At 42.3% G+C, this 20,023-nt stretch overlaps 2 protein-coding genes across 2 annotated transcripts; one reads left to right on the forward strand and one right to left on the reverse strand.

Annotated features, from left to right (window-relative positions):
* Positions 1-13,013: 13,013 nt before the first annotated feature.
* Positions 13,014-16,424, forward strand: LOC143529969 (AT-rich interactive domain-containing protein 6-like). Its single transcript, XM_077025634.1, has 13 exons — positions 13,014-13,827; positions 13,910-14,043; positions 14,120-14,159; positions 14,466-14,518; positions 14,695-14,740; positions 14,887-14,982; positions 15,060-15,173; positions 15,309-15,360; positions 15,454-15,526; positions 15,634-15,700; positions 15,788-15,838; positions 15,927-16,019; positions 16,150-16,424. The coding sequence occupies exons 1-13, from the start codon at positions 13,015-13,017 to the stop codon at positions 16,252-16,254; spliced, it is 1,737 nt and encodes a 578-aa protein (XP_076881749.1). The 5' UTR covers position 13,014; the 3' UTR covers positions 16,255-16,424.
* Positions 16,425-17,280: 856 nt separating this feature from the next.
* On the reverse strand, positions 17,281-19,670 carry LOC143529971 (uncharacterized). Its single transcript, XM_077025635.1, has 3 exons — positions 19,491-19,670; positions 19,328-19,402; positions 17,281-17,635 (listed from the first exon to the last, which is right to left on the reverse strand). The coding sequence occupies exons 1-3, from the start codon at positions 19,653-19,655 to the stop codon at positions 17,582-17,584; spliced, it is 294 nt and encodes a 97-aa protein (XP_076881750.1). The 5' UTR covers positions 19,656-19,670; the 3' UTR covers positions 17,281-17,581.
* Positions 19,671-20,023: the final 353 nt, after the last annotated feature.

Consider the following 20,023-nt stretch of genomic DNA (forward strand, 5'->3'; position numbering starts at 1 on the left):
ACAAAGATAGGGTTTAGGCTTAGCTATATGAAAGAAAAAAGGCTTGACTTTGAAGAGCTTGCTTTACCAAACTCCACAAAGGTATTGTTTCTCTCATAGCACTTCCAAATTAATTTTTAAACCATATAATACCAATGTTTCAAGTAGACGTTGACAGCGGCTTTAAATATATGTGGATTTACGCGAAGTTTAATACCTCATTTTTTGATTTAGGTTGTTATATTGTGAGTTACTTGCCCACCCTTATCTAGATGCCTCATTATGCATACTATTTGTCCAACTATAACACTAATTTAGTAAGTCCACAATGACAGTGGTCTAGAAATAGCGTTTGTTGTCCACGTGACCCATTTAAGTGATTCAAACCATTTGGCTCATGTGAATTCGTTGACCCGTTTTGAATACACTTCTAAGTACGTTTCACTTTGATCGAGTTTGAAGTTTGACATGTTCATTTGTTTCCGTTTTTTCTTCTAAATTATATTTGCTGCTATTGCTAAGATAGATGGTCGTTTTGCAGGTAATGGAGATATTGAATTTGCCACCCTTAATTGATGCAGCTCAAAAGGTTTATGTTTTACATATCATAATAAATTGATTGCTTGTTTTTCCCTCAGTTCAATTAGTTACAGAAAGTGAAAATGCAATGGCCTATGCCTATCTTGACTTCATCATAGCAAAAGTCAAAGTTAGTAAATATTTAATTAACATTCAAAAACATCTTATCTTTGTGTTTTATTTGTATTATTAATGAAATTATGATATTGCAGTGATTGAAATTGGTGAAGGTGTCGATAAAATGAACAGCTTTTAATAGCTTTGAGGGCGATCAGCGAGCGCATAAGAATGGGTTTATTTGGCTTTCCTGCTTTGCTCATGCTCTATGAACTTCAGATGAGTGTTGGAGATTATTAATGAACTTAAGGAAGTGCAACTTTTAGGTGATGCTAAAGTGGAGGAGTTGGAGATTAACATATTTCTTGGGTGACTGTGATTGATCAAGAGTCATGACTGAGAATACAAGTTTGAAATATTAGGTTCTGTGTTATGCCACACCACTAACACAAAGCTACTATAAACAATGTTGGTTGTTTTTTGTTTTGCCTCAAACATGATTTTGTTGAACAATTCCAAATTGATAATTGTAAATTGGTTGTTTTTAATTTACTTTGCATGCCTTTTATTTTGCCTCACACAAAACTACTATAACCTATTTTGGTTCCCTTTGTCGGTACATAACAAACCAAACCCCTACCAACCAAATCCCCGTCGCCTCTCCCACCGCAATGCGCGGACACCTCTACTAGTATATTATGTATAAGTTATTGAAGAGGTAGGTCCCAGCAGAGCCCAGTTGGTCCCGCAAGACTCACCTTAAACAGGGACGTCTGCGCAAAGACCAACTGGATCCGCAGGACCAACCATGCTCAGAGACGTGACGTCCTTACGCGCAGTACGCAAGCTGTTCCCGCAGGAAATGCCTCCCATGGTGAAGGACTCCGCCTGTTCCCGCAGCCTCGGATACAAGCCATGAGGGAAGGCCACCCGCGCAGCATGGCTACACGCACTAGGTACTTAGCTCTCGATCATTCAGTGTCACCTGAAGGAATGAGCAAAGCCGGGAGCAATCCCGCACAGAGGCGGGAGGGGGAATACTCCCGCCCAAATAAGCCAGTCTGTATACTGAAGGACCTTTTACTGTACCTGACGAGGTATGGGCGAAAGATCTGATCAGAGATACGACAGCTCACTGATACAGTATGGCGAGCAGCATGCTCCTGTACTGTATCACTATTAGCCGCTGCCTACTCACCAACTACTGTCATACCACGTGCGTAGCCGGCAGTTGGTGGAAAGGGAATAGTATACAGCAGGCCTGGTCACTATCAGCCACTGCCTACCCACCAACTACCAGCAGGGCACGTGCGTAGGCTACTGTTGATGAACAGGAACACTGTTGCAGCCGGCCATACCTCCTTGGAAACCTACCTTCGGCTATAAATACCCCAAATGGTATGATCATCTCAACATTACATTATCACATTATCATCATATTATACCTGATATCTGCTCTAGCAATCTCTTAATATACTTTTATATTTAAAGAGCAATCTAGTCTGATTCTCACGCCGGAGGGTGGTCACAAGGAGGAACCCCCCCCCCCCCCCTTCTCAGTGACGAGCTCACGGTGTCTGTTTTGCAGGTTATCAGAAGAACCATCTTCCAAGGGTCTAACCCCTCGTGGGAAACATCTATCCAACTCCCAGGTTACCAGTAATCTGTCAGGGGTCCGGTTAGTGTTTCTTCATTGGCGCCATCCGTGGGAAAAGCTAGAACTACAATTTTCTCCAGTTTTTTCAAACTTTTACAAAGATGGTTAGAGAAATTCCGGTAACCACAACCCCAGCTACTAGGGGGAATACCGGCAACACAGTTTTTACGAACACTACCCCGGCTACCGAAGTAAATTTTACGAACACTACTCCACTTACCAAAAGCTGGGGCAAGTGCAGTAAATGATCGCCTACTGGGATCCACCGATACCCAGTTTGAGAAACGAAGACTCCCCCGCCAGACTCTCGATGAAGTTAAGGCATGGGCGGAGGCACGACAAAAGGAATTCCAGGCTGAGTTGGACGAACGCTTGCGTTCCGTGCAACAGGCCGACGAATTCGAGTACTGGGAGGATGACTCGGAGGAATCCGACTCCGACGCGAACCCTCGCCATAGGGCAAAAGGGAAGCGTAAGGAAACGGAATCCCAACCGAAAAGGCATTTTGGACAAGCCTTCAAACCAAAAAGCACAGGTGGAAGTCCACGAGACTTCTCCAAAACGTTCAGACCAAACGTTGCAAATGCAGGAACGTCCAAATTTGCAAGGGACATTGCTGAAGCAATCGCCCCAAAGAGTGCCAAACAAATGCCCAACATAGGCACATATGACGGTATATCTGATCCAGACGATCATTTGAACAGGTTCATAGCGGGGGCAACCGTCAGCAATTGGACGGAACCCACGTGGTGTTACATGTTCCAAATGACGCTTGTGGGGGCTGCTAGAGCTTGGTTTGATCGCCTACCGGTCAACCACATCTACGACTGGGCAGACTTCCAGCAGAAGTTTAGCCAACACTTCAGCCAGCAACGGAAGTATACCGAGGAGCAATGGACAATCCTCAAATGCATACGAGAGGAAGATGAATCTCTGCCAAACTTCATCACTCGCTTCAACTCAAAGAAGCTAAGTTTGGGCAATATCAGCGAAGATCTTGTTCGCGCTGCCTTCATCCAGGGCGCACATGACCCAGAGCTCATCCGCACCCTAACGGGTAAAGATGGCATGCCATCCACATGGGATGGCATCATGACAGCAGCAAAACGCTATGCGGAAACAGAGAAGCAACTGGGTAGAGATCTCCCACAGAGCACAAACCTCTACACTCAGAAGACGAGAGAAGACAACGTCCTCACCGCCAGACTAAATAAAAAGCGAAAGCTAGGCATTTGGCAGTCAAGGGTAAACTTTGACACCTCATCCGGCTTGCAACATCGAGTGGGCGGAAGGGATAATGTACAGTCGCACCGGAACTCCAGATGGACGCCACTCACCAAAAGCGTCACTGAGATATTCGCCACTGAAGAGCTCCCATGGCCAAAGCCTCCAATAATCCGACATCGTCACGATGCTGATCGGAGCAAATACTGTGACTTCCACAAGACAAAAGGCCACAACACTGAAGAATGCATAGATGTAAAAGACATGGTCGAAGCATTTGTCAGAGATGGGACGCTCGCACACCTCGTGGCGCAATAAAGGCTGAGCAGGCGGATGCGTGTAGAACCCCAGCTGGGGAAAACGAATAAAAATTCCAGCTTCAACATTGAGACTACATGCTGCGTAAAGAACGAGATCCCGAACCAGGTGCGTATCGGCTCGATGGCACTCCCATCCCAACATGGAAGGGAGCTCATTTACACAGTCTGCATGTAAATCAATTCCAATTTGTAAAGAAAAGGCCAAGAGCCACTTCTAATGGAAATGATTCTCTTTAAGAACATCGAAGCTGATGATTTTACATTCATACTTTTCTGAACACTAATATGCCGGTTTTCACCGCATAATTACGTGAAGTCATTGCATGGGAAGGCGGTCCTACCCGCACGAACCCAATAACGTGACAAACCTTCACGCAGGTCAGTTTGGGAAAAAGTTCAGCACCCAAAAATGAAAGTGCCGGTCTATCCGCATGAATCATTAAAGGAAACTGAATAATAACCTATCAACAACCGCGCGTCGAACGGTTAAACTATGCAACACTGGTGACGGCGTTCACATTACGTGAAGTCGTTGCGTGGGAAGGCGGTCCTACCCGCACGAACCCAATAACTTGACAAACCTTCACGCAGGTCAGTTGAAGGGGAAGAGTTCAATTATCCTATTAAATGAAAGTGCCAGTCTATCCGCATGAATCATGAAAGGAAACCGAACACTAACCTATCGACAACCGCGCGTCGAACGGTTCAAAACAAAATTCTTAAAAAGGATAAGAAAAACCTACACGCAGGTCAGATATGGGTAAAGTTTTGCCATCCTACTAAGTGCAAGTGACGGTTCTACCCGCACAATCACGAAAGAGGAAGCAAAACTTCACACCTATTATCAACCACGTTCAAAGGTTAACTTATCCTCATAGGATGAGGAAAACCTACACGCAGGTCAGATATGGGTAAAGTTTTGCCATCCTACTAAGTGCAAGTGACGGTTCTACCCGCACAATCACGAAAGAGGAAGCAAAACTTCACACCTATTATCAACCACGTTCAAAGGTTAACTTATCCTCATAGGATGAGGAAAACCTACACGCAGGTCAGATATGGGTAAAGTTTTGCCATCCTACTAAGTGCAAGTGACGGTTCTACCCGCACAATCACGAAAGAGGAAGCAAAACTTCACACCTATTATCAACCACGTTCAAAGGTTAACTTATCCTCAAAAGGTGAGAAAAACCTACACGCAGGTCAGATAAGTGTAAAGTTTTGCCATCCTACTAAGTGCAAGTGACGGTTCTACCCGCACAATCACAAAAGAGGAAGCAAAACTTCACACCTATTATCAACCACGTTCAAAGGTTAACTTATCCTCAAAAGGATGAGGAAAACCTACACGCAGGTCAGATAAGGGTAAAGTTTTGCCATCCTACTAAGTGCAAGTGACGGTTTTACCCGCACAATCACGAAAGAGGAAGCAAAAACTCTAATCCATTATCAACCACGTTCAAAGGTTAACTTATCTTAATGCCTTAGAAATTTCGAAAAGGAAAACCTACACGCAGGTCAGATGAAGGTTAAAGTTTAGCCATCCTACCAAGTGCTAGTGACGGTTCTACCCGCACAATCACGAAGGAGGAAGCGAAACTTTAACCCATTATCAACCACGTTCAAAGGTTCTTATTCTAAACACTTGGAAAATTGCTAATTTAAACTAAGTATGCAAGTCATAAGTTTATAAAGCAAGGAACCCAAAGAAGGAAATAACAATCTTATACGCAAAAAGATTAATATTTCAAGAATATATTACAAGAATGGCCGGGTAACTACCCGCCTAAAAAAAAAAAAAAAAAAAAAAAACTATACAAGTCTATCTTAGCAATGGGAAGGGATCTTCAGGATCAAGCTTCAGGGCCGCTTCCACTTGGACCCGCTCCGTCAGAAGAACGGGGTGGTTCGAGGAACGCTTTGAGGACAGCTAACCCATCATCAGCAGCAGCTACTTCGTCCACCTTTTCCACCACTGGATGCGGGAAGGCGGCGTATTGGTTCAATGCTTGGTCATAAATGGCTTCGGTATCCACATTGAACAAAGGGAAGTTGGAAGGCGGGACGCCTTTCTCAACAAACCCTAGACCAAGCAAGAAGCCGGCCTTTTCCCCATCCTCATGAGAAGCGTTGAGGGCTGCGGTCATAGCATCATCGTAAGAGGTCTCTGAAAAGACCCGACGCACAACCTACAAAGAAAAAATACAAGTATTAGAACCTTTTCTTACAAAAGAAAAGCGAGAAGATAAAGCTAAACATACCTGAGGCAACGCTTCTCGAAGAAGCCATTGGAGGGCAGCTTGAGCTTCGTTATGGGCGCGTTCGGCTTCGCTCTTGTTAAGGTTGGCAAGTAAAACTTCCTTTGCGGCAGCCTCTTCGACGCCCTTAAGTTTCCGCTCGGTGTGGTCAAGCACCCCCCTCTGGTCCAGGATTTCCTGGAGTTTCTTGGCATCTTCCATTGCCAAGGCATCATGAGCGCGTTGGAGAGCCTCTAATTTGGCCTTGAGCTCCTCATTCTCCACACGCAAAGGCTCAGCAACGGCTTCAGCCTTGGCAGCCCTCTCGGTTGCGTTTCGCGCAGTCTCCCTGGCCAGCCGAAGCTGTTCATTCACAGCTTGGGCAGCCTTGGAGCGGGCCTCGAGTCGCGCCTGAACTTCAACCTCGAGGGCCTTGAAGGCCTTCTCCTTGTCGGCGGCAGCTGCCGCCAGCTGTTGGTTCTCCTCCCGGAGAGCACGCGCCTCAGATACGTCCTTGGCGCGAGCTGCTTTCAACTTGTCGTTTTCACGACAAAGCAGCTCGACGCGCGGCTGCATCCGGGCTTGGAGAACCCGAAGCTCATTGGTTAGCCTACCCTCCTGGTAGCTAGCCATGGCTTCCCCCAACGCACCATGAGGAGCAGCGTGGCGAGCCCAGTCCACGCACTCCACAGGGGTACGAAGGGTTGTTCCTCGGCGTATGTTCCATCGCGGAACATACACTTCATTGGAATCCGACACTGCAAAAGAAACCAAGGCAGTAAGGAAAAGATGATAAAAAACATAAGGGAAAAAGAAAGGAACCCTACGCACCTGTAGGGTCAATGACAGGCCGATAGCCGCCAAACCCATCACCTGAACCTAAAGGAAATCCATCCAACAGGTCAGGCAGACGGGAAGGGGGCAAAGATCGGCGGGAAGCCCTGCGCGTACCTGATGGTCCGGCCGTAGGTGCCGGTGGCGCGGGCATGGTGGCAGCCGCCGTGGTCGCCGTTGTGGTCGCCGCCGCGGTCGCCGCCTCCTCAGCAGCAGCAGTAACCGCCGGCTCCGTGAAGGATGCTGTAAAAATCGCACTCACGGCCGGCGGTGACGTCATCTCGGCCGGAACAGTTGGCTCAAAGGAACGAGCAACTGGACCAGCGGATGCAGGCGCAGGCGCCTGGGTCGACGCCTCAGGAAGGCTGACCGAGCCTACCGTCATTGGCGGGGAGATACTCCCCTGCGCCTCACCCCGGAATGCGTCAACATCCACGCCTGCACAAAGAAGAAAGTGTTAGATAAATTTAAGAAGTAATAAATCTGCAAAGACATTATGATTGTACTTACGGGTTTTCTTGACCCTGAACGTACGGACGGGCGGGGAGGAACCCGATGGAGCCGGCCTCTTGGTACCGGTCACCGTCGTCTTCGTTGGTTCTCCGGAGGTAACGGTCGTAGCCTCCGGAACAGTGGTCTCCTCACCACCGGGCTTCCCCTCCACCTCTTCACTATCTGACTCCGAGTCAGATAGAACCACCGGACCAGCCGTGGAGGCCTTCTCCTTCCCTTTCCCGCCGGCAGCAGCTTTCTTCTTCCGCACCAATGGAGGAGCATCTGAGGATTCCTCAGAAGAAGACAGGTCAAGAATTCCAACAGCGGGTACAGCATTAAGGGGTTGAGGAAAGAATATCGCCTTACCTGGCCGCCGGTGGCTCAGGATCTCGTGGCCCAGCGGATAGACCTCCACAAAACGATCCGCCGTTTGCTCCAGGATGGGCAACTCGCCCTCGTCCAGAGCACGAGTACCCATCCGCGCGGGACCGTCGGTTTCCCGCGGGAACAGAAGCGACTCCAAATTATTTCCCTCTGAAAGAAAAGAAACAGTTAGAAGACAAACTTGTATCAAAAAGAAAGACAAGACATACCATAGGGAATAGAGTTCAAACCGTATTCGAGAAGGATGGGAACCTGAGACGCATCTTTCCACACCCGGCTCATCCCTAACATAACCATCCCGGATTCCGCAAACCGGTAAACCGGAGATTGGATCCGGGATATCTTCGAAAACCATTCCGCCTCCTGGTAGTTGGGGGCGTGAAGGCTCGGTATCGCTTGGCCATTTTTAAACTTCATGGCAAGGGGGATGGCGCGGGCAGAAATGTAGAAGAATTCCTGCTTCCACGCGCGAAGACTGCGCTCGGTGTCGCAAATCTTCAGACCCTTAATACGGGTCGTCAAGGTGTACCACCCCTGGATGCACCTCCAGGTATAGAAGGTCATCAGGCGGTCCACATGGGGCTCGATGCCCAAAATCCGGCACACCCACTCAAAATGGCGAATCTTGGCGATCGCCATGGGGTGCAGCTCGGTCAAATGAACACCATGCCTCTCAAGGACACGGTAAACGAATTTTGTCAACGGGAATCTAAGATTCCCATAGACAAAAAATGCAGCATAAACCCCGATCTTGCCTCTGGGGGCATCATACACGGTCTGGTGGGATTCAGGAAACTCAGGCTCGAGATGATCGAGCATGAACTTCCTGACAACATACCGGTACTGATCGCCGGGCAGAGCACACTGGCACTCGCCAGCAGTACCCCTGTCGTCAGCTATAGCCTCAGCATCACGAGAAGACATCTTGAAGAGGAGTGAAAAGTGTGAATTGCAAATAACCCTCTACCCCTTTATATAGTAATCGCAATTAATGCGGTGAATTTAATGCGGAGGAGAGAGAAATCGAATGTGCAATGAAACTATGACACGTGGCAAAAAGCAAGCTGGCAACAGCTGTTGAAAGGACGTGTGCCAGTAATTTCGCGGCCACGCGCCCGAAAAATCGCGCCCACGCGCCTGAAAAAGCGACTGGAATGACCATGTTCTGTCACGTCACCATAACTTCCTGCACGTCCTGACACAGTCAGAAGAAACCGTCGCACGACGTTTCAGAGGTTTGGACTGTTCTGATCTTTTCACCAACTCTTCGAATTTCAAAATTCAAAATTCGAAAATATTAAAAAGTAAGCGGGAAAATACCCCTTTACCCCTTGGCAAACAAGTAACCGTAAGACGGATGCGGGTACAGTGTAAAGGCAAAACCCTTCACATACCTAGCACCCGCAGGGAATTGAAGCCAAATAAACCTTGGCAAACAAGTAACCGTAAGACGGATGCGGGTACAGTGTAAAGGCAAAACCCTTCACATACCTAGCACCCGCAGGGAATTGAAACCAAATAAACCTTGGCGAACAAGTAACCGTAAGACGGCCGCGGGTACAGTGTTAAGGCAAAACCCTTCACATACCTAGCACCCGCAGGGAATTGAAGCCAAGTATTCCTCGGCAACCAAGTAACTACAAGACGGGTGCGGATACAGTGTAAAGGCAAAACCCTCCACATACCTAGCACCCGCAGGGAATTGACGCCAGGAATACCTTGGAAGTAAAGTAACCGTAAGACGAGCGCAGGTACAGTGTCAAGGCAAAACCCTTCACATACCTAACGCTCCGCTGGGAATTGAAACCAAGAAGGATCTTCTGGGCAATGCTTGCGGAAACGGAAATAACATCCCCGCATAGCGGGAACGTCGAGAAGTACGTTGTTGGAAGTTCCAAGATGGAATTGATGGTTTTAACATAATTGATCACTATGTTCAAAACTACCAAAACCTCATGGAAAATACATACAACTGGGACTCAATGCTCCTGACTTGCGAGGAGGTTACAGACCTACCCGCATCATACCCAAAGACCAAGCAGGAAACTCGGGCATTTCTGCAAGTGACAAGGACTTCCGCGGAAAGAATCCCCATGGAAAACCTTACAAAACCCTTTTCAAAACCCTTTGCTCAAGTCCAAAAGTTCACCTCACTTTATTAAACACGCATGAGAAGAACATTGGACTGGGGGGACTTGAAGAGGTAGGTCCCAGCAGAGCCCAGTTGGTCCCGCAAGACTCACCTTAAACAGGGACGTCTGCGCAAAGACCAACTGGATCCGCAGGACCAACCATGCTCAGAGACGTGACGTCCTTATGCGCAGTACGCAAGCTGTTCCCGCAGGAAATGCCTCCCATGGTGAAGGACTCCGCCTGTTCCCGCAGCCTCGGATACAAGCCATGAGGGAAGGCCACCCGCGCAGCATGGCTACACGCACTAGGTACTTAGCTCTCGATCATTCAGTGTCACCTGAAGGAATGAGCAAAGCCGGGAGCAATCCCGCACAGAGGCGGGAGGGGGAATACTCCCGCCCAAATAAGCCAGTCTGTATACTGAAGGACCTTTTACTGTACCTGACGAGGTATGGGCGAAAGATCTGATCAGAGATACGACAGCTCACTGATACAGTATGGCGAGCAGCATGCTCCTGTACTGTATCACTATTAGCCGCTGCCTACTCACCAACTACTGTCATACCACGTGCGTAGCCGGCAGTTGGTGGAAAGGGAATAGTATACAGCAGGCCTGGTCACTATCAGCCGCTGCCTACCCACCAACTACCAGCAGGGCACGTGCGTAGGCTACTGTTGATGAACAGGAACACTGTTGCAGCCGGCCATACCTCCTTGGAAACCTACCTTCGGCTATAAATACCCCAAATGGTATGATCATCTCAACATTACATTATCACATTATCATCATATTATACCTGATATCTGCTCTAGCAATCTCTTAATATACTTTTATATTTAAAGAGCAATCTAGTCTGATTCTCACGCCGGAGGGTGGTCACAAGGAGGAACCCCCCCCCTTCTCAGTGACGAGCTCACGGTGTCTGTTTTGCAGGTTATCAGAAGAACCATCTTCCAAGGGTCTAACCCCTCGTGGGAAACATCTATCCAACTCCCAGGTTACCAGTAATCTGTCAGGGGTCCGGTTAGTGTTTCTTCAGTTATTAAATGGAGGAGGTTAAAATGTACATAACTGATTAAAACGTTTACATTTCTTATAACTTTTGTCTTAAATAAAACAAGTGAAAATCAAGTCTAAACTTATTAGTTCAATGGTAACTCAATAACTTTCCTTATGAAAGAGGTCATGGGTTTGATTATGGCCTAGAGTAATTTGCTCCAGGTTGAACACGAAGATTTTTCACAGTTTTACGTTTCCTCCTACATAGATGGACCCAGCCAACACTCACCACGGTTTGTTCATCAGACAAAAAAGTATTTCTGAATGTCAACCTTTATCATTCCAGAAAAAAAAGCCTCCAAAATAAATTATTATTAAATGTAATTGTCATTACAGATCTCAAATCACAACCGTTCACATGTATTAAATGCTTTAAAAACCGGTATTTTATTCATACTGAATGTCAACCTTTATCATTCCAGAAAAAAAAGCCTCCAAAATAAATTATTATTAAATGTAATTGTCATTACAGATCTCAAATCACAACCGTTCACATGTATTAAATGCTTTAAAAACCGGTATTTTATTCATACTGCATTGGGTTAAAAAATGGTACAACCCGATTCAGTTGTATCGAGAGGTTCAACCGGGTTGACTAATTTACTATATAATTTCATATATATGCAACTTTAACTCAAAAAATAGCCAAAAAGTACATGAATCCATAATCAAAATAATCGAAAAGCTAGTTCGTAGAAAAAAATAATACAAAAAGTATTTGATTTTCAAACAAAGTTTTTAATAAAATAAAAGTGTGTTAGATTTATGACATTGTTTACTGGTTTACTCGTTTTAATTTGATATCCTAGGCTAAAATTCATTTTTAAAAAATATAAGCCTCATAAAATATAAAAAAAAACATTAGGCTTAAAACCGGTACGTCGGTTTAAACCACTATTTAAAAAAAATGACAGTTGAATGCTTTATAAAACCGTCTAAAAATACCAGTCTCAAAATCTACCGGCTACCTATTCGAAACCTGTTATAATCGGTTCAACCGGCTGATACATCCCGGTTTTAAAACATCAGTTGGGGGTAATATAGTCCTTTCACAGACGCAACAAACTCTATCCACGTGGTATCCAGACGATGACTCATTCTCTATTTCTCTGAATTTGACCCGATGGATGACAGCAGACACCACTAACACCACCGTGCTTTCTTCTCCGGCGTACCTCTCATCCAACCACCACCCGCCACCTGCCTCAATAGCACATTTACAAAAACCCTACCTACACACCATTACTCATAACATAACAACAAACAAACAAACCCTAGCTAGCTCCACGCGCAATGTAAGCTTACGAACCTCAATACTTTCTGTAATTTGCTTCGAATCTCAATTAAATTGTGTCATCGTGCTCCTATTTTTGTCATGAATCGTAGTTTGACCTGCTGATTTTGTGCTAATTGCTACTTTTTGACGGTAGGAACCTAGGGTTTGTCTCTGAATTAGGGTTTTATAATTTAATTGGTTCTAATTTTGTGGAAATGTACTCATTGTTGTGAAACTCGCAAGGCCGTAGGGTACTGGCTAGCGATTAATCAGGATTAATCGGCTTGGAATTTTATATGTATTTTCAAAATTATATATGCTTGTGTGTATATATGCATAGCATTCTTTTCAGAATAAAAAAACATGTGGAGAACTCTGAGAACCGCATAAAGCATGTGTACCTGATGCATTAGTGATTTAATGAGATAGTGGATGAGTGGTTATGTAATCGCCTTCTGCATAACACTTGAAGCAAAAGTTACAAGTGCATTATATGATTTTTGCTGTTCTCAACGTTTTTTTGGTTCTCATTTGAATGTTACAAAAAAATTTTCAAAATTTGTGTATAAATTTTCAAAGTTCTTAATTGGATTGAAATAATAAGTGTACCTTTTCTAATAAAAACGTTTTTATCAATTTTTATTGGATTTGACTGATTACCGATTTTAGGGGCCGATTAGTTGAAATCGCATTGGCTGCCCAGCGATTAGCGACTAATCAGCGCCTAGAACCGATTTTTACAAATAAAACACTGTTTTGGTAGAGAAAGAGAGTTTGAGATGGAGGATGCTGGAAAGGTTCTAGAAGATGAAGTGGTTGGTGTGGAACATGTAGAAGACAAACAAAAAGAGTCTCTTGGTTTAGTTGACACACTATTAGATGAAATTGGGATTGAGCAAGAAGGTGCAAGTAAGAAGGATGAAGAGGAGATGCAAGCTAACGAAATCGAGCAGGAATCACGTGTGGATGAGGTTCATGATAGTGAGAAAGATGCTTCAGCAATTGGTGATGATAAGATTGATGATAGTGTGAATGATGGTCATGATGATTCTATGAAGACACCAGAGATTAACAATGAAGAAGATGAAAAGCATCAAGAACTTGTGGTACATTCACCTAATAAAGTTAAAGAGGAGACACAAGCTAACAATTTCGAGCAGGAATCGCATGTGGATGAGGTTCATGATAGTGAGAAAGATGCTTCAGCAATGGATGATGATAAGATTGATGATAATATGAATGATGGTCATGATGATTCTATGAAGATGCCAGAGAATAACAATGAAGGAGATAAAAAACATCAAGAGCTTGTGGAACATTCACCTAATAAAGCTGAAGAGGAGATGCAGGTTAACAAAATTGAGCAGGAATCGCATGTGGATGTGGTTCATGATGCTTCAATGATGGGTGATGATAAGATAGATGCTGCAGATATGGATGATGCTCATGATGGTACTATGAAGATGCCAGATAATAACAATGAAGCAGATCATACTCAAGATGAAAAACATCAAGAGTTTGTGGAATTTACACCTGTTAAAGCTGAGGATCATAATACAGAGACATTGAAGAACGAGGTAGAGGACACAAAGGTAATTTTACATTGAAATATTCTACATATTTAGTGAATCTTTAGCTATTTTAACAAGATGGTGTTTGGTATGTTATGATTAGATGGATGAGGGTTATGAATCTGGGACTGAAGAGGATCAAGAAATATTCATGAAAGAGTTGGAAGCTGTGTATAAGGAGAAAAACTTGGAATTTAAGCCTCTAAAGTTTTATGGACAACCGCTAAATTGCCTTAAGTAAGCTTATTGGTTCACATTCATATTATTCTGCTTTTGGGTGAAGACTCATTTTATTGTTGTATTTTTGTTATAGGTTGTGGAGGTCGGTTATCAAATTGGGAGGATATGACCGGGTATACCTTATCTTTTCCTTCTGCATCATTAGGCATAAAGAATTCTTATGTTAATAGCAAACGAATTTTTTTTGAAAGAAAAAAAGCATGTAAATTAATTTATGTTATTGTATTTTTAATGAATAATGTTATTTTTAATGCATTTGATTGAAGATTGATCTAATATCTGTTCTGAATATATTAGCAATATGATCTATCAGTTTTTTGGGAAAATTGAAATGATAATGTAATTCTTGAGAAACTGGTGAAGTACTATGCAATGTACATATTTTCTATTGATTTATTCAACATTCTCTCTCTCTTCAGGTAACTGGATCCAAATTGTGGCGATATATAGGCGAATCTTTCAATCCACCTAAGTAAGAACCAAGAAGATGAGTTTACTATTCAATACCATCTATCTACTGTTTTAATTAAAGCAGAAACAGATTATCTTGGTCACTTTTGTTTTCTCTCTTGTACATGTAAAAAAAAAAGGTACTGATATATTATACGATTATCATGCTAATAATCCTTTATGGTTTATATTCTGAAGGACTTGCACAACTGTCTCGTATACATTTCGCCAGTTTTATGAAAAGGTAATGATTATATTACATTTTTTTTTAACTGAAGTTCCAAAATCCAGCAACTTTTCATCCTGGTAATATATTTTGAAGGCATCACAAGCTCTAAATTATTAATTTCTTGATCACCGGTTGCTATTTAACTTTTTGTTTATTTGTAGGCACTTCTCGAGTACGAAAGACATAAGGTCCAGATTGGTGAGCTTGAATTCCCTCTTGCACCTGTCTTCCCAGATGCCCCTATTCTTGAAAATGAGGTTTGTTGATAGAATTTTCAGTTTTTATATATATACCACAGGCCAAACATACTTGATTTTATAAATGGCTTGTGCAGGCAAACGGTCATCAGACCCCGGGTTCAGGATCCGGACCAGGTAGGGCACGGAGGGACGCTGCAGCTCGAGACATGCAGGGTTGGCATGCTCAACGTCTTTCAGGTTTTGGTGAGGTTGGTTAGCCAATCATTGAGTAGATTCAGGGGCATTTTTCTGTCATTTTACAACTCTGCAGTGATAATATTCAAGAGTAATCACAAAAAGAATGCTGCAATGATGAATTGACATATTGTATTTCACTTTTTCAGGAAAAGAATTCCAACAATTCACAGAAGCGCGAAAGAAGTCTTAAGAGCATCGGTAATGCCCACCTGTCAAGTTATAATTATTTATTAAAAATAAAATTATACATCAAGAAAATGTGTTCTAATCGAGTAATGATATCACATATAGTGTCACTAAAACAAAAGAGACCAAGTGAAGTGGAGCATTCTGTGAAAGCTGCACGAACCGAAACATCCAGGCAGTTGAGTACCAAATATTTTTCGTCTCCCAATTTCATATATTCATCACATTTTCGTTTTGTTTATTTAAACGTGTATTAACATTTGCCTACCTTTATAATCATGATAGAGCTGTCTCAACTGTTGCTGATGTCGGTCCTCCTGCCGATTGGGTTAAAATAAACGTGCTTGTAACAGTAAGTATTATCAAACCTGTAACATTCATAACAAGCATTTGACTTTTTCAGTTACTAGATGTCAAAGTTGACTATTTGTATGAACAGAAAGATTGCTTTGAGGTGTATGCACTAGTTCCAGGCCTTTTGCGAGAAGAGGTTAGAAATTAACTTGTTACTCTTACGAATAGTTGACCTAATTGCTGACCAGTAGTTGACTTTCTATATTGCTTTTCTGATGGATTAGGTACGCGTCCAGTCAGATCCTGCTGGGCGCCTTGTCATCACAGGTCAACCAGAGCAACTTGACAATCCATGGGGTATTACACCTTTCAAAAAGGTTTGTTGGGGACAGAATGGTCCATTTATGTTTTTCATAACTAATAATTATTCAATTAATAACATCAATTATGTTAATGGGTCAAAATTTCTCATCTTGTTTATGTTTGGGTATGTAATAATATTTACAGGTGATTAGCTTACCATCAAGAATCGATCCGCTTCGCACATCCGCAATTGTGAGCTTACATGGACGGCTGTTGGTTCGTGTGCCTTTTGAGCAGTCAAACTATTAAGTTTTTTAACTCATCAGTAATTAGGATTTTAAAAGTGGTAACAGGAAAATATTTAGTGTTAATTTATCTTTAAAGATGGTTTGTTGTCGTGTATGGTTTACAGTAAAGTAGTTCAGGTTTTGAACACTTTGATAAAATACAGTTTTTATGTCTGCATTCGTGAAATCTGTGAGCAAGTTTTATGTAGAGTTTTGTTGGTTAACTTATTATCTTGTGTGAAACTCTGATTACATAGGCTCTCACAAGGCTTGCAAATGACTGATATGTAGGAGCCTTGTTTTAATAAACTTGCGATGTTTTGAGGCAATTAGGTCCCGAAGGCTGGAATGAGCTATAGGCGTGAACAAGTCACCGACTCACCAAGTATTTAAATGAATTGTAGACAATAATTTCATAGATAGTTATTTCTTGAATACCAGATGATAAGACAACAAATTAATATGTTAAACCTTTATACAGAAAGTCTTTACAACCAAATTATTTGTCAAGTAACAAATATACAACAAAAGAAGACTTCATATGCAACCTAAGCAACAAATATGCAATGAAAGACTTTATATACAAACCTAAGAACCCCCAGAAGCCAAAGCGTAAATAATTAAAAAAAAAAAAAAGTCAAACAAACAAACCAACCAACCAAATGATAAAATGTTGCCTGATGAAAATAAAATAAAAGAAAACGGGTCGGGCAGTATGGTGGCAGCATAAGTGCCCTGAAGTTAGTCATTTGACTAGTTTGATCACTGGGCCGCCTTAACTGCAAACCAGAATAATGTTAAGGGTTAAGCCATAAAAACCCTCTGCCACAAGAAGAATTAACATAGTATGGCAGTTCGTTAGGTTTTATCGATTTGTTAACTTCTCTCGCCTCGGCATTAACAATATAGAATAGACAAAGTGACAAGCACACGACGATTGAATCTTGTCTTGTATAGAAATATACATGCACCTGTACGCGCTATATTACTGCAAATGCATCCATTTCATCTTCCAAAAGCAGGAATGCTTCATTACTGAATACTGATCAATAACTCTTTAGTTCAGGCGCATAAATGCTAAAAGCACCAAAATGAATAGCAATTTATACATTCTCTCTCAACCAACCACACATTTAAATTTCACTTATATTAGATTGAACAAAAATCATTTGAGATATATAAGCTTGGTCCTCATACAGGGGCATTATTACAATGCAGAAGTTATCTGCAAAACTGAATAATTATCAACTTTCCCTTACTAAACTTCTTGAAATTTAACACCAAAAGTTTCACAATCACTGTATAGTGTATACCACACATCAAACCTCTTCCATCAATGCTCATTCCCATCACTTTTCAGGATTATTACTTTTGTTTTTGTTTCCATATATAAGCCCAGTTTCCTACATAATCAAACAATAAATTCAGTTATTTCTATCTAAATCAAAAACAGCAGCAATTGGATCCATAGTCATAAATCGTGGTACGCTCTGGTACGGGTACGCGGTTCGCTAAAGGTAACGTATTCGGTACGGAGGGGGGTAGGTTCATTTCGGTACGAACCGGTACGGTGTACCATGTAGTTCGGTTCGAGGCGGAATTAAAATTAAATATAAAATTTATATATCTTATAAAAATAAAATTATATATCTTAAAAAGCATTTCCAGGATATTGTGTATATATATACATATATTTATCAATAATTTATGAGGATTATCTTGTAAAAATATGTATTTGTGTAGTAAAGCTTGGGGTTAACTTTTATAAAAATAGAAAGTTGAGGGTGAAAAATGACATTTTGTTTGAAGAAAAGAGTGAAAAGAAAAGGGAACGACGTTTCAGTTTTAGGGTTTTCAAAGTTTCAGATTTGGGATGGCCACAATTCCATAAATCCGGCCAAATCTGGCAGGCGGCCAATCGGAGAGGCGTTCAATCGATATACTATCAGTTCTGATTCGCGATTTTTGTTTCAATCGTAGCGACGGATTGGCGATTTCTGGTTCACGATTTAGGGTTCAATCGGAGCGACGTTCCGGCGATTTGGATCGCGAATTCGCCGGCGACCGGCACGCTTGCGATTTCCGATTGGGTACAAAACGTACCAATACGAAAATCACGCTACTTGAGCGATTTATGTGACTATGATTGGATCATCAATTTCGTACTCATTTCCGAATCAAAAAAGTTTTTGATACCTAGATGTAGGGTGTTCAGTATTCAAATACGACTCGAAAAACTCGAAATTCGATTTGAATTGAATTCTGTTTCTGAATACATGACTTTCATATTATGTATCAAACACGTTTTTATACGTAAAATTTTCAAGTAGACAGATTATAACCCCTCCTCGACCTACTCAGGACCGAAATTGCCGAAAAATGGTTGGAGTTGGCTGAAACTAACCAAAAATAGGGCGGGAATTAGCACCGGAATTAGGGCCGATTAGGCCCGACTAGGTCAGTTTAGGTCCATTAAGTCGATTAGCGATTAATCCGGCGATTACCAAAATATTAATCAGTGGATGTCCGATTAGTGAGTAGTTTCCGATTAATACCAACGTTTCCAACACTGATACACACACACACGCAAAACTACAAAAGAGCTAATAAGTTCTGACATTTAATATTCAATCTAATGATCAACCAGCCCAAGAAACAATTACCCAAAATCACTAAAGGTGCAAAATTCTAAATTCATAATCAAGTAATCGGATACAAGTTTCTATTCAATTTCTAACTCATTTTGTTTTTTACTTCGTTTAAGAATTTGTTACTTGATTTTAACTTCTAAATCAGTTTGTCAACTGTGGGTGTTCAGTGTTTGAATCGGACTCAAAAAAACTCAAAATTGATTCGAATCAATTCAAGTTCAGTAATCTAATTCGAATCCAGCTTAAAATTTCGAATCAAATTCTATTCGAATTCAGTAACTGAATATCCGATCTAACTCGAATCCAGCTTCAAAATTTCGAAATTCGGACAATTCGATTCGTTGAATACCCCCACATAGACCAATCAATTTTGATGTTCATCAACCATACTATATTAATATTCATTCCTGTTATCATTATAACATAATAATAACAGAATCAAACCTGAGGATCCGGAATCGGCTTCGTTTTCTCGACGTACTGATACCGATCAGACACAGCCGCAAGCGCAGCTCTCTCCTGAAATTAAACCACAATTAACAACAAATGATCATCAGCTGATCAATTCAACAACAACCCATCATACATAAAGGTTAAAAATGTATACTTGTTGTTCTCTTTTGAGCTCTTGTGAGGGTTTGATCCACAGGAAGTACGCTAGGGTTCCGGCGACGACCCAAGATGCGAGGTTGCTGCCGCCGCGAAGACCGCCCATTGCATTTCCGACGGCCGACCGGACATTGCCGATTGATTTCTTCCAACCGCTGGCCATTGTTAGGGTTTTGAGGTAATTTAGGGTTCTGAATGATGATTTCTCAACATTAGATTGTGAATGTGAAGGTAACCGACTTCTTGCAGTCATGTCTTCGGGTCGTGTTATTCGGAGCCTATATAAATTTTAGAGAAAATTAGTGTTTGTGTGGTTTTAGGGCGGAAACATAACGAGGCCTCGAAATAATTTTTGAACTGGTTGAGTCCCCGTGGTTTCAATAAAATGAAAGTTTACCCTGAAAGTTAAGTAAGGTAGGGACTCAAATGGTTCATTTCTGAAACCACAGGGACTCAATCAGTTCAAAATTTTTTTCGGGGACTCATTGTGCCTACGTCTTAAAACCACAGGGACGCAAACAGTAATTTTCT

This window comes from Bidens hawaiensis, unplaced genomic scaffold (genome assembly GCF_021521415.1).
Source record: "Bidens hawaiensis isolate Kalapana, Puna unplaced genomic scaffold, B.hawaiensis_p1.1 tig00008796_1, whole genome shotgun sequence".
Lineage (NCBI taxonomy): Eukaryota > Viridiplantae > Streptophyta > Magnoliopsida > Asterales > Asteraceae > Bidens > Bidens hawaiensis.

Excerpts from the sequence above, each read along its gene's own strand:
- LOC143529969 (XM_077025634.1), top strand. The coding sequence starts at position 13,015 with ATGGAGGATGCTGGAAAGGTTCTAGAAGATGAAGTGGTTGGTGTGGAA. Across the intron at positions 15,527-15,633 it reads CGAACCGAAACATCCAGGCA|AGCTGTCTCAACTGTTGCTG; the intron begins GTTGAGTACCAA and ends TAATCATGATAG. Across the intron at positions 15,839-15,926 it reads CAGGCCTTTTGCGAGAAGAG|GTACGCGTCCAGTCAGATCC; the intron begins GTTAGAAATTAA and ends CTGATGGATTAG.
- LOC143529971 (XM_077025635.1), bottom strand. The coding sequence starts at position 19,655 with ATGGCCAGCGGTTGGAAGAAATCAATCGGCAATGTCCGGTCGGCCGTC. Across the intron at positions 19,403-19,490 it reads AGCTCAAAAGAGAACAACAA|GAGAGAGCTGCGCTTGCGGC; the intron begins GTATACATTTTT and ends GTTTAATTTCAG. Across the intron at positions 17,636-19,327 it reads AGCCGATTCCGGATCCTCAG|GAAACTGGGCTTATATATGG; the intron begins GTTTGATTCTGT and ends TTGATTATGTAG.